This window comes from Prionailurus viverrinus, chromosome D4 (genome assembly GCF_022837055.1).
Source record: "Prionailurus viverrinus isolate Anna chromosome D4, UM_Priviv_1.0, whole genome shotgun sequence".
Taxonomy (NCBI): Eukaryota; Metazoa; Chordata; class Mammalia; order Carnivora; family Felidae; genus Prionailurus; species Prionailurus viverrinus.
In genome coordinates this window covers 7,400,278-7,417,850 of record NC_062573.1, presented here as the reverse complement: position 1 = coordinate 7,417,850, position 17,573 = coordinate 7,400,278, and the positions used below count along the sequence as shown (strand labels likewise).

The 17,573-nt window shown below is 42.0% G+C and overlaps 1 protein-coding gene across 1 annotated transcript; it reads right to left on the bottom strand.

Moving 5' to 3' along the window:
- Positions 1-6,504: 6,504 nt before the first annotated feature.
- On the bottom strand, positions 6,505-6,789 carry LOC125150988 (cytochrome c-like). The gene has a single exon (XM_047831523.1). It carries the CDS (start codon positions 6,787-6,789, stop codon positions 6,508-6,510), a length of 282 nt encoding a protein of 93 aa, XP_047687479.1. The 3' UTR covers positions 6,505-6,507.
- Between the last annotated feature and the right edge of the window lie 10,784 nt (positions 6,790-17,573).

The window sequence follows — 17,573 nt, the reverse complement described above, 5'->3', positions numbered from 1 at the left end:
ATTCTTTTCTATGGCTGAGTAATATTCCATATATATATATATATACCACATCTTCTTTATCCATTCATCTCTCGATGGACACCTGAACTGCTTCCATAATTTGACTATTGTAAATAATGCTGCAATAAACATGAGGGTGCATTTATCCTTTTGAATTAGTGTTTTTGTATTCTTTGGGTAAATACCCAGTAGTGGAATTACTGGATCATTAGTAGTTCTATTTTTGATTTTTTTAGGAACCACCATACTGTCTTCCAGAGTGGTTACACCAGTTTGCGTTCCTACCAACAGTGCACAAGGGTTTATTTTTCTTTACATCCTTGCCAACACTTGCTGTTTCTTGTGTTTTTTATGTTAGCCATTTTGATAAGCGTGAGGTGATATCTCATTGTAGTTTTTGATTTGCATTTTCTTCATGGCAAGTAATGTTAAGCATCTTTTTATGTGTCTCTTGGCCATCTGTATGTTTTCTTTGGAGAAATGTCTGTTCATGTCTTCTGACCGTTTTTTAATTGCATTACAATAAAACCTTGGTTTGCAAGCATAATTTGGTCCAGAAGCATGCTTGTAACTCAAAGCAATTGCATATCAAAGCAAATTTCCCCATAAGAAATCATGGAAACTCTGATGATTTGTTCCGCAACCCCAAAATATTAACATAAAAATGGTTACAATGCTGTAACATAATACAAAATAATAAAGAACACACAAAATATAAAGAAAAAGAAACAAATGAACCTGCCCTTCCCTTTGAAAACCTTCGTGGCTGGTGTGAGGGAGACAAGAGAGAGGAGGGTTATTGTGTAGGACGACTTTCACTGTCACCAATGGAATCACTGCTCTCTATTGGCTCAATGGAATCTTTCTTTTTGTGCAACTTTAACAAGACACCTATCCATTGACACTTGCTTTTGTCTCTTTTTGAGGATCTTGTGGAAACGTGACATTGCATTGTCATTAAACAGATTCATTGCTTGCACTGCTATAGCCTTATTCGGGTGGTGCTTTCCTACAAAATTTTGCACTCTTTCCCACATTTTACACATCTTTCTAATCTCATTTGAACTGAGGGATTCCCCCGCCATTTTCTTCTCCTTCTCTGCAGACAAGATCTCCTCCATAACCTCTTGGTGTTGCTCGAGATGCAGACCCATCAGTATGTCGGTGGTCAACTCCTGCCCATGTTCCTCCACCAGCTCTTCAATATCATCCGTATTCACCTCCAGTCCCATGGTCTTCCCCAAGGACACAGTTTCATTGACAACTAGCAGCTCCTATTCATGAGCAAGCCCTCTAAGCCATGTCCAAGAACACAATCAGGCCATAGCTTTCTCCAAGCAGAATTGAGGGTTCTCTTGGTGACCCTATAGCAGGCTTTATCCATGATCTTGAGGCAATTCACGATGTGGAAATGATTTTTCCAAAACTCTCAGAGAGTTAGGTTTGTTCCTTTGGTCACCTTGAAGCATCGCTGAAATAGTGCTTTTGTGTAAAGCTTTTTAAAATTCGAAGTGACCTGCTGATCCATGGGCTGGAGGATTGAAGCAGTGTTGGAGGAAGGAACTTGATCTTAATGAATTCAAATTCCTCCAGTAAGTAGTCCTCAAAGCCTGGAGGATGAACAAGAGCAATATCCATAACCAGCCAGGCTTTGAGTGGCAGATTCTCTTCTAAAGTGTATTTCTTCACTACAGGACCGAAAACCTTGTTGATCCTTTCAACAAACAAGATACGAGTGACCCAAGCCTTGCTGTGGGGCTTCCACAGAACATTTAACTGGCTCTTCTGCACCTTGCATTTCCCGAAGGCTCCTGGTTTCTCAGAATGATACATGAGCAGGAGCTTGACTTTGAAACCCCCGCTTGCATTAGCGCAAACGGGAATGTTTCATGGGCTTGTGACCGGGCATTGCATTCTATTCTTCTGTAACGTAGGTCCTCTTTGGCATCTCTTTCCAAAAAAGCCCCGTATCATCGTGTTTAAAAACTTGCTCTGGCAGGTAACACTTGGAAACCATAAGCTTCTGGAACTCAGAAGTGAACGCCTCAGCTGCCTTAGCATCCCAACTCACAGCCTCTCTGTGCCACAAACCCTATGGATGCCCCCTCTTCTCTTAAAGTTATCAAACCATCCTCTGCTTGCCTTGAAGTCTTCTTCTTTTTCTGTTGACGTACCTGGCAGTTTACTTACCTCAGTGCACAAGGCCTTTGCCTTCTCTCAGATAAAGTTCTCGGTCACAGTATTACCTGCTAGTTGCTTCTCATTTATTCAAAACACAGGCAACTTTTTTACATCTTCCAGAACACATGGCCATTGCTTTGATATTCTCATGACTCCTTTTGCTGCATCTAGCCCCCTTCTTTCTTCTTTCTTCTTTAATACTATGCAAATGGTCAACATAGACTTCTTTTAAAATCTTGCACTTGCATGCCTGTTCATACTTCTCGGTGACTTCCTTCTTACCTTCCACCATAGTCATCTCCGTCTTCTTACTACCTTTCTTTTCAACCTTTTTCTGCATGGGGGCCATTATATACACTCACATGGATGTTGACTGCAGTACAGTATTAATGAACTCTTGTCATAGACTGTATTTAATGTAACTGGTAATAAGGCAGCAGAGAGAGGGGTCTATATCTAAAGGCAGCCTGACCTAGGATGAAGCAAAGCATTCCTAAGCTTTCTCTTCTACGGAAAAGCAAAGGACTGTCCAGAGGTGCTTTGAAGTGGCAAAAAATACACTAGTACCAATTGTGGGCACCTTCCAATGTTCTGAAAAATCAATGATTTCTGCCAAACAGCACAGTCTGAGACTGAGCATCCAACTATGGGAGACAATCACACACAATCCTGCAGCAAGATATAGGTAGGTAGGTAGATAGATAGATAGATAGAAGAAAAATTATTGGCTTAGCTGTGATCATGTGACCTTTGACATCACATACTACTTGTATTGAATGACATTGCTCATTTATCAAGTTAAAATTTATTAGACATGTTTGCTTGTCTTGCAGAACACTCACAGAACAAGTTACTTGCAATCCAAGGTTTTACTGTATTTGGTTTTTTGTGTTGAGTTATATAAGTTCTTTATATATTTTGGATACTAATCCTTTATTGGATATGCCATTTTTTTAAAAGTGCATTCACTTATTTGGAGGCAGAGAAAGAATGCAAGCAGGGGAGGGACAGAGAGTGAGGGAGGGAGAGAGAATCCCAAGCAGGTTCCGAGCTGCCAGTGCAGAGCCCTGTGCAAGGCTCTAACTAACAAATTGCAAGATCATGACCTGAGCCAAAACCAAGAGTCGGATGCTTAACTGACTGAGCCATCCAGGCACCCCTTGGATATGTCACTTGTAAATATCTTCTCCCATTCAGTAGGTTGTCTTTTAGTTTGTTGATTGTTTCCTTCACTGTGCACAAGCTTTTTATGTCGTTATTTAGGACACTGTTTTGAAGAAGAAAGAGGATGAGGATGAGGATGAGGAGAAACAACCCTAAAATCCAAACCCAGTAACTTCAGTGAGTGTCAGACTTCTGGCGAATTCAACTGAGAGCTAGAAAGTGGGGAGGCAAAGTGATCAAAAAGGCTGGCCGATGTCATCACTCTGGGTGGCCGTGCACCCAGATATCAATTCTACTACATTAGACAGGAAAGGCTACTGGGAGACTATGAACAGTACCTGCCCACCTCTGTGTCCTGAAAAGAGAGAGACACAGGGAAATAGTCTCACATATGGGATACTGGCTCAAAGCATGGATCACTTCCACAGGACAGCAAGCAGTTATCTCCCAGTGGATCCTGGGAGCCATCCTAGTGCTGTATAAGGCCAGCTGTTCCTGGATCATGGGCAGAGCCCATTAGGCACACAGTGAATCCTGCGGGCATTAGGCCATTGCCACTTTTGCTGTGAAGTGAATTCCTTAGCAAGAGGCTATGCTGTGTGTCATACCATGACAGAGTGAAAAGCTTTCTGTAAGCCCATGGGCTGTGGTTCTGGCAGAGGCAAAAACAAAAAAAAACAAAACAAAACAAAACAAAAAAAAAACCCACAGGAAAAGAAAGTCCAAATAAAAAATAAACGTAAAGTATTTCTGTGAGGACAATTTACTTGCTCCAGATGGAGTTAGTTACCGGCAGAGCAACAGGCAGACATATGAGGGAAAGTGTTAGCTTCCTTCTTTGGGAGAGGGAGGTGCATAGGAAACACTGCAGACAGAAGACTGTTAGCGGGTTCAGATTGTCCGGGTCCTCTGAGACCTCCAGACACCTGCATCTTTTCATAAAAGAAACCTGGCAAAGTCATGTGGTCAGCCAACACTGAACGACTTCTCGAATCCAACAACTTCTCGAATCAGAATTTGGCGTCCAGCCATCTCAAGCCCATGGCTTCAGTGAAAGATTCTTCACTCGGCCACAGAAAAGCCCTGAAATTTCAGTCTGTGCCCCGTAGCATGCATCTCAAGACTTGAGCCTCCCATTGTCTCAGCTGAAGATACCTAATGCCCTCAGAAGCAGTCACCTTACTGGTTGTATTATCTTTCCTCTCCCTTTTAGGTTGCTGAGAATTTGACTTCAGCTTTGTAAAAAGTCCCAAGAGAAAAAAACAAATCTGGATATTTTATAGAAGTGAACTCACACGGTAAAAAAAAAAAAAAAAAAAAAAAAAAGTCCCAAGAGACCAAAGAGATTATTTTGGTGATCGCTGTTCCATGAGCTACTCCTAGTTCCCATATGGGAATATGGTCAGGATCCCAGTGCCTTGCATCTCAGCTCAATGACCATGGATCTGTTAGAGGTAGAGCTAAGTTTTTAATAAAAGACAATCTAGGGGCACCTGGGTGGCTCAGTCGGTTAAGCATCTGACTCTTGCTTTCGGCTCAGGTCATGATCTCACAGTTCATGGGTTCAAACCCCACATCACTCTCTTCCCTGACAGCTTGGAACCTGCTTGGGAGTCTGTCTCCTTCTGTCTCTGCCCTTCCCCTGCTTTCTCTCTATCTCTCTCTCAAAATAAATAAAAATAAACTTTAAAAAAAAGTTTAAAAAAATGACAAAATGCCTAAAAAAAAAAAAAAGACAAACTAGAGTGGCCTGCTTTCCCTTGAGGTGAGTGATCCAGGGCAACAGCGACCTCTCCTCCTTGGCTGCACAATCTTCGTGGCATCACAGGGTTTTCTTCTGCACAGATGAAGCCCTCGCATCTGGGTTCTAATTGGCAATAAAGGAGACAAGAGTGGAGGAGTCTTGCTGGATATCTTAGAACTCAGACCCAGGAGTGGCCAGCGTCACTCTCACTTATCTTTCCGCCGGGGAGAAGTCAGATACGTGGCCACCCTGACCACAAGGGAAGCTGGCAGAGATGATCTAGTGGGACAGGCTTATGCCTGGCCACAAGGCTACTTGTAGGCAAAAGAGGGGAGAAGCATTTTGGTGAACAGCTAGCAATCTGCTATACATCATTCAAAATAGTCCATATTTCCTTGAGGGTCGGTATTAGTTTCCACGGGCTGCCAGAACAAAGTACCACAAACTCAGTGGCTTAAAACAAGAGAAACATATTGTCTCACATTCTGGAAGCCAGAACTCCGAAATCCACCTTGTTGACCGGGTCACGCTCCCTCTAAAGGTGCAGGGAAAGAACTGTTTTTCATGTCTCTTTCCTAACTTCTGGTCACTTTCAGAAGGTTATTTTTGTTTGTTTGTTTTGTTTTCTAGATAGGTGCATCACTCCAATTCTCTGTCTTGGTATGGCCTTTTCTCTATGTGTCTCTACATTGTCTTCCTTTTATATGTGTCCTAACTTCCTTTTTTTTTTTTTGAGAAATGTTAAATATTCTTTATTTAATATTACCATAAACCACACTAAAATGTCTTTCATTAAGCAAAAGGCAACATTTTAAATGCAGGAGATTTTATTTAATTAATTAATTAATTAATTAATTAATTTTTTTCCCCTACAGCATTGCCTGTGAAATGCAGGAGATTTTAATTAAATTGGCATAATTAAGACCAAAAAGGTTAAGTGGACATTGCCAGCTATCTTGCCTTTAACAGGCTAACAAACATAACTTGAAATACATCCGAGTCTTGCTGTTCTGAGACAGTGAAGGGATTTCCTCAGTATTTAAATATATTAATATAACCAGTCATATAAATCTAAATATAAAACCAATCTCCTGTAAGTTTAGAGATGGCATTTACCATCTCTGTCAAAAGCTGAATGTTACTAATCAATTCCAATCATATTTTTCGAAGGGGAAAACAACAATAGCACTTGCTGAACCAGAATTACTGTCAAAGTTCAAAAAGCTGATTATATGCGTGTAAGCACAAGCCAATATTATTTAAATAAGGACTGTCCAAAAGAAATATTCTGTCAGGCATTCATGATCTGAATTCTGTGTATGAGATCAATTTAAACAAGGCATGAGACATTTTTGTTCTGTAGTCAATAAGGCAAAGGCTAACTATTACTCCTTAGTAGCTTTTTTGAGATAAGCTATCTAGTCTGCTCTTTCCCTTGCCTTCTTAATGCCAGCAAAGATCATTTTTGTTTCAGGGATGTACTTCTTGGGATTCTCCAAATACTCCATCAGTGTCTCCTCTCCCCAGGAGGTGCCTTTGTTCTGGTTGGCATCCATGTAAGAAAATCCAGGGGTTTGGCCTGCCTTCCACCCAAATAAACCATGGAGATTTGGCCCAGTCTTGTGCTTGCCTCCCTTTTCCGCGTCATGGTGCTGGGCACACTTCTGAACAAAAATCTTGCCCTGCTCAACGTCACCCATTTTTTTTTAATTAAAAATTTTTTTTTTATATTTATTTATTTTTGAGAGAGAGATGAAGTGCGAGTGGGAGAAGGGCAGGGAGAGAGAGGGAGACACAGAATCCAAAGCAGGCTCCTGGCTCTGAGCTGTCAGCACAGAGCCCAATGTGAGGCTTGAACTCGTGAACCAAGATCATGACCTGAGCAAAAGTCTGATGCCCAACCAACTAAGCCACCCAGGCAATCTAACGTCACCCATTTTTAAATTGCTCTTTGGTCGCGCATGAAACGAAGGTGACTGCTCACAAGCTACATGCCCCACTCTCTCAATTTCCTCTTTTTTAGGAACCAGTCATTGGATTAGGGCTTACCCTATGACCTTATTTTAACTTGATTGCCTCTTTGAGACCCTATTTCCAAATAAGATTACTTTTGAAGGTACTAGGGTTAGACTTCAACATATCTTTTTTTTTTTTTTTTTGGTGGGTGGGCTCAGAGCACACAATTCAACCCATAACAGGAAAAATTGTCTGCAACCGACATTTGGACACCGATATCTGTATCGTTTGTAACAGATGCACACCTAAGAAAACAAAGAGAATGTATTGGAAGGGTATTGGGTAGCTCCTGGAACCAAAGGAGAATTTGAACAAGCAGGCTTTGGGAACAGTAGAAATCTGGGCAGCTCCAGGAAAAAACACAGGGATGTCTCTTTAGGGCCTGCCTTCCAGATGACTTCGCTCCAGTGTCCTTCTGGCCAAGTGCCCCTTCTCTCAAGACACAAATGCCTGGAAGAGTCAGTTGGGTCAGCCTGTGGTGGAACGAGGGACTCTTTAGGGGTTTGTGAATTGGATCCAGTGATAGACAGTCCCGCCATGATCCCTGTGGGAGGGGCAGTTCCCCAAAAGAAAGAGAAGGGCAGCTTCTATCAGAGATGGGGGGAAGGATGTGTTGTGCAGGCAAAAAACCACAGCTGTTTGCTACACATTGTAATTCATTTGAGAAAGATATTTCAGCTCAGGCAGCTACATTTCTAAGTATATTGGCACTTAAAGGAGCCATTTAGTCATCTGGAAAATGCAGGGCTGTGGAAAAATGCAGTGTCACGTGGTAAAAGGAGCATTTGTGGTGGAGTCAGGAGAACAAGTTTTTGGTTTTTGTTTTTAATAATTTGCAAGTGGAATAGCTCTACCCTGACAAGATCAAGAAAAGCTCTTGGAAACAACAGGAATGTTCAACCAAGTCTCAAGTTACTAAATGGAAATAAAAACCATATAATACAAATCAATTTGAAAAAAGGCATAACAGAACCGAAACCGTTATTCAAATCAGCTACCAAGGCAGTTTGTAAAGGAAAAACTCATCAAAAGTGCAAAGGGTTCTCTGTTAAGAAGAAAAAAAAAAAAAAAGACACTGGATTCTACTTTCAGGCATAAAAAATGAAGGATGGGAAGACTTGAGATTATAAAGATGTCATTTCTCACTAAGTTGATTTATGCAGTGTAAAAATCTCAGCTAAAAAAAAAAAATCACCTCAGCCAATCAAAATCTTAATTACGTTTTTAAACTTGAAAACGAGAGTCTAAAATTCCTAGGAAAATGTCAGGCCCTCATTGCCAACAAGCTTCCTCCCAAGGAACAGGGCCCAAGTTTTGATTCTGACTCTACCACTGCATGATCTGTGAGACTTTGAGCAAGTATATATATAACCTTTTGGCGTCTTATTTTCCTCATCTGTGAAGTGCAATAATTATATTTTCCTGCTTCACAGAGCTGTAGTAAGGATCACGTGAAAGAAAGTATTTGAAAGAGTTTTATAAACTGTGAGGCACTCTTCGTGTTATAACTGTGATTTTTTTTTTATTCCCCCAACAATGTTGGGTAAGTGCAAAAATCACAAATCCTCTTTTTTGCAAAAAAACCAAACACCTTGTCTCTTATTAAACTCAGTTACATGATGATTCATAAATGCTGATTTCCATGGAGGGGAGACAAAAGCTAATGGGCGTTGCTGTTGTGCTAGAGGGAGCAAGCGTTCACTTGGCCGCTCATGGGTCCTGTGAGCCCAACAAGATGTTTATGCCTCCCAGTGGCCCCCTCTTCTCCATCCCTCCATCCCGAGTTCATTTCCCATTGGTAGAATGGAAGGTTTTGGACTTCATGGGGTTTGAGAGAAAAAAAAACTTTGGAGTCTTTACAGATCTCAGTTTGAACCCTGGAGCCAGCATGTACCTTAGATAAGTCACCCTTTCTTTTCCTGGGTTTCAAAATCTATCAGATGGGGATGATAATATTTACTTCACCAAGAAGACTCAAGAATTAAATGCGATAATAAATACAAAGTTCCTGAAGCGTGGTAAATGCTTGATAAGTGGTAGCTCTTGTACTTGCCATAATGTTAATAATACATATAAATTAATAAATATAAATGTTATTATTATTACCTCTAAGGTTCTGTGCAGCTCTGAAAGTCTAGGATAATATGTCAGAGCAAAGCTAAAACAGGGAGAAAACAGAAGATTCCCTTAATAGGACTTGAGTTAGTATTGCAAGTGGGACATTCTTCTGGAAGACAGGCTATGTTCACAGGGCCTTATATAACCTTGGTGACTCACTACCAGAGCTTAGCTCAGCCTTGCCTCCTCTGAAAAAAGGGGAGAGAGGAGGGCAAAGCCATATGGTCTTGGACAGAGGAAGGCCCTGGTTGGGAGGCTGCAGCCGATGGTCCCTCAGAGAGTCTACTCTAACTAGATTTTTATTTTTATTTTTTATTTAATTTGTTTTCATGTCTATTTATTTTGAAGGACAGAGAGAGAGAGTGCATGCATGTGCACACACACGAGGAGAGGAGGGGCAGAGAGAGAGGGAGAGAAAGAATTCCAAGCAGGCTCCATGCTGTCAGCGAAGAGCATAATGCAGGGCTCGCTCTCATGATCTCATGAGATCATGACCTGAGCTGAAGTCAAGAGTTGGACATTTACCCGACTGAGCCACCCGGGTGCCTAACTAGATTTTTAAATTCTTACAAAACGTGTATTTAACTGAGGGGTTTTCTTTTTCTGCAAATAATCTTTTAAAAGATGTTTGTTATGTGTTATGGTATGGTATGGTATGGTATGGTATGGTATGGTATGGTATGGTATGTTATGAAGGCTTCATGCTCAGCTCAGGGCCTAATGCAGGGCCCAAACTCATGACCATAAGATCAAGACCTGAGCTGAGATCAAGATTGGATGCCCAACTGACTAAGCCACCCAGGTGCCCCAAGATTTTATTTTCAAGTAATCTCTACACCAAACATGGGGCTCGAACTCACAACCCCAAGATCAAGAGTCAGATGCTCCACTGACTGTGCCCCTTCTGCAAATAACTTTTGAGGTAGGCACTATTGGTGGCCAATCCAAAGCTACAGCCCTCTACTTCTCTGAGGGCAGAACCCTGATATTGGTCAGGATCAGGCAGCTGTGTGGGTCAGGAGAGAATGCTGCAGCCTCAGGCCAAGGAGTAGGAAGAAGGTTGACTATTCTTGCCAATGATTGGTTTGAGAATGGCCACGTGACACAATTTGGGCCAATGAGATATGAGGGGATGCCTGTCCTGGGGCTTCCAGGAAAGTTTTCCTCATTCTTAAATGAAGGACACCCCTACACTTTTGGTGTAGTGTAATCCCTGTGGAGGGTGTATTAGTCTCCAATTGCTATGGTAACGAATTACCACAAACTTGGTGACTTTAAACAACACAAATTATCCTCTTAAGAGTTCTGGGAGTCAGAAGTCTCGCTGGGCTGAAACCAAGGCGTTGACAGGTGCTCTGCTCCCTCTGGAGGGTCCGGTGGGGGAGGGGGGGGAGGATTCTCTTTCCTTGTCTTTTCCACCTTCTGGAGCTTCATTCCTTGAATTCCTTGGGACATCGCCCCTTCCTCCATCTTCACGGCCAGGAATGTAGCAGATCTCTTTCTGCTGTCTTCATGTGGCCTTTGCCATGGTAAAACCTCCCTCTGCCTCTCTTATAAGGATACTTAGGACTGCATTTAGGGCTTACCTGCATCAGCCAGGATTCTCTCTTTATCTTGAGATTCCTAGTGCATCTGCAAAATCCTGTTTGCCTTGTAAGGTGACATCCACAGATTTCTGGAATTGGGACACAAATATCTTTGGGAGCCATTAATCATTCTACCATAAACGGGATTTGGGCAGCAATTAACAAAGTTACCTGTGCACTGTTTTTAAAGTCAGGTTTATTGAGGTATGGTTTACATATAAAATTAACTCTTTAGAGTGGAGAGTTCTGAGCTTTGACAAACACATAACTACGCAATTACCACCACAGACAAAATGTACAGCAGTTCCATCAACCTAAGAAATTCCTATGTGGTGCCCCTTCGTGGTCAAACCATCCCCTGGCCTCAGCTCCTGGCAATCACTGATCTACTCTCTGTCCCTATAGTATTGCCTTTTAGAGAACGTCATATAAATGGAATCACGGAGTATGTAGCTTTTTAAATCTGGCTTCTTTCTCTTAAAATAATGCATTGGAAATACATCCATGTTGTGATGTATCAGTAGTTTGTTCTTTTTATTGCTGGGTGGCATTCGGCTGTAGAGATGTATTACAATTTACCCATCAGGTGAAAGACACTTGAGTTGTTTCCAATATTTGGCAGTTATGAATAAAGCCTCTATAAATGTTCAGATATTGACATGGTTTGTGCGAATATAAATTTTCGTTTCTCTTGAGTAAATGTATAGGAAAGAAACTGCTGGGTTGTATTAGAAATGTATATTAAACTTCATAAGGGACTGCCAAAGTGTTTTTCAAAGCAGCTATGCTTTTGTACTCCTGTTAGTGATGTATGAGAGTTCCAGGTGCTCCACATCCTCATCAGCATTTGGTATTGTCATTGTTTCTCTCCTAATTTTAATCGTTCTGACAGGTTGCACAGCGATAAAGCAATCCCACTTCTAGAAATCTATCACAGGGATGCCCCGGCAAAAATGCGGAAAGATGTTCATACAAGGCTATCCATGCAGCTCTGTTTGTAAGTGCGAGAGACTGAAAACAATCCAAAAGCCCATCAATAGAAGACTAATTGAATAAACTGTGGTACCTCCCCCAAATGGAGTATTATGGAGCTGTACCAAGGAGTAAGAAAATTCTCTATGATTATGGTGTGATGTCCAGGGTATTATATATATACATATTATATATATATATCTATATCTATATATATATATATGTGTGTGTGTGTGTGTGTATACATACATACATACATATTTATGTATATACATATACATATATAAACATATATATAATATATATATAATGTATTTTATATGTTTTTTAATGTTTATTCATTTTTGAGAGACAGACACAGAGTGTGAGCAGGGGAGGGGCAGAGAGAGTGGGAGACAGAAATCTGAAGCAGGTTCTAGGTTCTGAGCTGTCAGCGCAGAGCCTGATGCAGGGCTCGAATCCATGAACTGTGACATCATGACCTGAGCCGAAGCTAGATGCTTCACCGACTGAGCCACTCAGACACCCCGCCAGGATATATTTTTAATAAAATGAGAAATGTAGAAAATAAGGTATAGAGTATGTAATCATTTAACTACAAATAAAAGAAGAAGCTATAAAAATTTAATACAACACTACAATAGCAGAGAGAGAGACTAGAGAGGATAAGGTAGAATCCAGACTTTTAAAACCTTGTTTTGTAGATTTAACTATGGAGCCTTGTAAGTATTTTATATAAATTATAAACAAAATTAAATTAACAAAAACAATCCTTAGAAATTGAAAGTAAAATGAAATAAAGATGATCCTCCTTTGTACATTCAGTGGATGACATAACCACACAGAATGACTTTGAGTGACTTTTTTTTTAGTTTATTTATTTTGAGAGAGAGAGAGAGAAAGCGTGAGTAGGGGAGGGGCAGAGAGAGACGGAGAGCGAGAGAATCCTAAGCAGGCTCCACATTCTCAGCCTGGAGCCTGATGTGGGGCTCGAACCCAGTAATGGTGGGATCGTGACCTGAGCCGAAGTTGGACGCTTAACTGAGCAAGCCACCGAGGCACCCCTGAGGGACTTTAAATCACCATCCCTAAAGGGATATATCCAAAGATGGAAAGACGTACATGTTATGGGATTAAAAGTAAGTAATTACATCCGTGTCCTTCAAAACTGAGACATTTGACTTAGAGATACAGATTAGGATTGATGAGGCTGAGTGAAAACTATAGTTCTGCATTTCAGTTGGAATTATCAGTATGAACATCCCATACCTTTTATCTTTGGAAAATAATATATATTTCCTTGCTATAACAACTAAAAAGAATTAACAAAATAATACATTTGGGTTTTTTTTTTAATTTTTATGAATATACTTTATTGTCAGATTGGCTTACATATAACACCCCAGTGCTCATTCCAACAGGTGCCCTCCTCGACGCCCATCACCCACTTTCCCCTCTCTCCCACCGCCCCCCCATCCACCCTCAGTTTGTTCTCTGTAAGAGTCTCTTACCGTTTGCCTCCCTCCCTCTCTGTTTGTAATTATTTTTTCCCCCATGGCCTTCTGTCCAGTTTCTCAAGATCCACATATGAGTGAAAACATATGATAACTGTCCTTCTCTGACTGACGTATTTCACTCAACATAATAAAAATAACACATTTTGAAGACAATCAGGGAAAAGGAGCCCTTTTGCAGATTTGATGGCACTGGGAAATGATTGTCAATATTTTTAGCTGTGATCGTGATATTGTGATTACTTTTTAAAAAGGAACTTGTATCTTTTAGGCATATATTCTGAGATATTTACAGAAGAAGTAATGCAATGTCTAGGATTTGCCTTGAAATAATTTGAAAGGAGGGAAAAGGCATGTGAATATGTAGATGATACGGGGTGACCGTGCTGTGATAGCTGTGAGAGCTGGCTGATGAGTATGTTGGAGTCATTATACAACTCTTTCTATTCTTAAGTGATTTAATTTTTTTCATACTATAGTAGAGTATTTGTAAAAAAAAAAGTTATATGAAAAAGTGTGAATATTGTGTGAGGATGTGATGCTTGGAGCTGCTGCAGCCATCTTGTGACCATAAGCATACAAGCCTGAAGTCAGAAGCATCCAAATTGATAGATATTTCATTTGTGTAAGTTCACACTTGTTAAACTGGCTAATTATAAAGCTAGTTAGTGAGGAAATGAGGTATTTTTGATGGATACAAATATTGAAATTTTTTGCAGTGTATGTACATGAGATTTCTTCTTTGGTTGCAACTAATAGACACGTTAGCTTAGCTTAGGCAAGATTTGGAGATTTATTCTGGGCATTCAGGGCTGTCTCCTGGAATTCTAGTACAGAAATACCACTGAGAGTCGTAAGAAACATAGTTCAAGATGTAAAGTCTGGCAGTATTCTTTCTCCATCTCATATCTCACTGCTCTATCTTGTTGCAGACCAGCTTTCTTCATTTTCCAGTCAACGTCACAGAACACATGCGCATCCATAGTTTCTGGTTTTACACACCTAAGTTCAGTCATCCAGACAGAGGCTGATTTTTGTCCCCTGGACCCTGTTCCAAAAATTCTGGAGGAAGGGATTGATCAGTCTAGAAGCTGGGGCTGTCCTATCCAAGGATAAGGGCCTGCTTCTAGGTTAGTCATGGTCAGGGTCCAAGGTGTGTGCAAAATGACTGATCTGATGGTTTCTGTGGTATTCATGTGAATGGAGTGGGTGGGAAGAACAATTCCCCGAGATGCGGGGGTGGGAAGCAACTGGGCAGACAGACGAAAGATACCAGGCTGAGTCAGGCCAGATCACGAAGTTTAGAGTGGGTTCAGAGATGGGTGAGAATGATGACTTGGACAGGCTTTATTTTGGGAAAAGCAAATGAGCGGTGCAGAAGCCATGCGTGGGACAAGGATACAGGTGAGGAGACTTGGCTCCCTGCTGCCCCTCAGTCCTCAAAGAGGCAAGCTCAAGTTCAGTGGTCAGTATAGTCCCTAAGGGGTTAGGAAGCAGCCAGGCCAGAGGTGCCCAGGCCAACCCTCGGGGCAAAGGCTGTGCCAGCACTCGAGCATCCATTTACTCCCACGTGAGAGAACCCTTGCCACACCACTGCCCAACATTTGTCCCACATTGTTCTATTTCTTACCATGCCATGAGACCTAAACCGGCCGCACCTGGTCTACTAGACAAGTGCAGCACGACAGCTGCAATCTTCCATCCGTGCAGCTTCTAATCCCATCCCTCCCACCTTCTATTTCGGTTACATGGTATTGAGAAAATCCTGATTCACATGGATAAGTAGTTGCAAACTGAAGCAGTTTTTCATCCCCTCCCACGGCAGCCTCCCGCTGAAGCCACTCTCCAATGAAACTCATCCAGAGCCTTGCATGAGAAGTAAGAAGACATCTTCTGACATCACTAGTGATGGCTAACGGTTGTCGATAACTCCTTGCTCTTCATCAAAATCAGGAGGCCCCAAGATTTAAGGAGTACAAAAAATATCCCAAATTGAACAACGTTATCAAGTTTACTCACTCCTTACACTGTGATCCTAAAGAATCTCAATGTCAGCACCACTCGACCTTCACAAGATTCTGGCAATGAGAAAGTGTAACTAAATCTACCTCACTGCCCCCCTGACTCCTACCCCTGCAAGGGAGCCCAGACCAACAAAGGCGGTTCACTAAGACTGCAGTCTTCGGGTAGTTAGGAGAACAAATACTACACGATGGCCAGTTAATAATAATGACTTTTTGCATAGAAATAACATAAAGCGCTTCCACATTCTTTTCTTGATTTGGTCTCCAACAGGCCCTTGAGTTGGTAGGATAGATGTTATTTTATAAAGGAGGAAACGGAGTCTCAGAGAAGTGCCATAACCTGTCCAAGCTGCTGACAGATAGAGGAGAAAGCAAGTGTAACTTCAAGTCCTTGGTTTTTCCTTAATCCTTTCTTCCCCTTCCTTCCTTCCTCCCTTCCATCCCACTCCCTCCCTCCCTCCTCCCTTCCCTTTCCTCCCCTTCCCTTTTCCCTTCCCTCTCCCTGCTTCTCCCTCCCTCTCTCCCTACATCCTTCCGTGAGGATCTCTGGATTCCTACTAGGACTTAGGCCCTAGGGTTAGAACTGGGGATTTGAAGATAAAAGAGATGGAGTGAGTGCTTTGAAAGAGAGCAGAGGAGACAGATGTCTCCAGAGCTAAAAAATAGACACAATGTGGTGTCACCACAGAGGGAGGGAAGATATTTAACTGGACCTTGAAGGGGAAGTAGCATCACCAGGCAGAGGTAATGGAAATGGGAAGGGCACCCTGGGCAGAGGGAACAGAGAGAGTAAATGCTTGAGAAGATACAAAAGCGCTGAGTGCTGGAGAGGAGGCCATGGGGGAGAAGTGCAGGCGTCCAGGGAAGGAGAGCAAGTGAAGGTGCTGCTGGGCCGAGGAGGGCCTTGAAGGCTGCGCTGGGAAGTTTTTAAGCAGGGAAATGACAGGATTACACGCTGTTTAAAGAAAGATCATTTGGAAGCCCTGGTGGGGTGGACGATTTGGAGGACGAAGTGAAACCAGGAGGCTCGGAGACGAGTTAAGAGGCGGTTGCGATAGTTCAGACCAAAGATGATAAGGTAAGATCTGAGGCGATGAAGACAGGAATCTTCACAAGAGGTTTAGGAGATGCAGTAACTATGAAGTGGCCTCTGCCATTTTAGTTCTTCCCGAAATTCTGTGTCTTTATCATTTGTCCTTTTCAGAAGATATATTTATATGCTATCACTGTCTGGAGCAAGTTTCTCAAGAATGGTCCTCCCCTTTTCCTGGTTTTAGGTGGGCAGCAGTGGCCTTTTCTTCCCAGGCCCTATTTTGTGGTGCCTGGTTCCTCCATGAAGAAGGTCAGGGTGAGAAAGAGCCCCAGTATGCGGTGGGGGCGGGGTGGGGGGGAGCTTTCCACCGCGGTCACCCATGATCAGGCCAGGTGGGCACGTGCTCATGCTGGGCCAATTAGAGTCTTTCTCCAGTGTGTTGAAATTGGATCAAAGAAGCCAGCTGCTGCTTTCTGGAAAGGAGTTGGCAACTAGGTACCTGTTGGTTGATGGTTCAAGTGGTGGTTTTCTGAGGAGAAAAAGCTGGTTTTCAGTGAGTGAGAATAATGAAGCATATGCCTGGAGAGAAACAGAGACAAAGGAAGAGAGGGCTGTGTGTGTTCTCCCAGCACTTGGAGACCTGCTTCCCCCTGATCCTGAAGCCCACAGGTCTCCACCTTTGGCTTCCCTTTGGCTCGAGCTAGCTCCCGGCAATGTTAACCGCACCCAAAGGGACTTTAGGACTTTTGTCTACAGACGCTATTACAATGATCAAATCTTCCGGAAGTGCCTTTGTGTTTGTACACTTTACTCTCTAAGTACTTCCCTTTTTTGTTCATCACTGTTGTTTGTTTTTTAGAGTAAACTTTTAAATTGAAGGATAGCATACGTATAGCCAATGTTCCTTTTTAAAAGACCCATCTGTAATCATTTCTTAATTCATTATTCAAAATTAAGTATAGGACAGATTGGTCAATTCTTTCCAAAACATTTACTAGAAAATTTCCCAGTGTTGATAGATAATGGAGGAGTGGAGATAAATAAGGTTTAGTCCGTATCATCCAGAGTTCACAACCTATTGGGGGTGGGTGGATGGGTGTGGAGAAAGACATACAATTAAATTATTGTCTGAAAAGTTCTAAACGCAAAGCATTTATTCAACAAATATTTGTCTAGTGCCCATGATGTACCAGGCACTGTGAAACATGCCAGGAAGTCAGT

Excerpts from the sequence above, each read along its gene's own strand:
- LOC125150988 (XM_047831523.1), bottom strand. The coding sequence starts at position 6,789 with ATGGGTGACGTTGAGCAGGGCAAGATTTTTGTTCAGAAGTGTGCCCAG.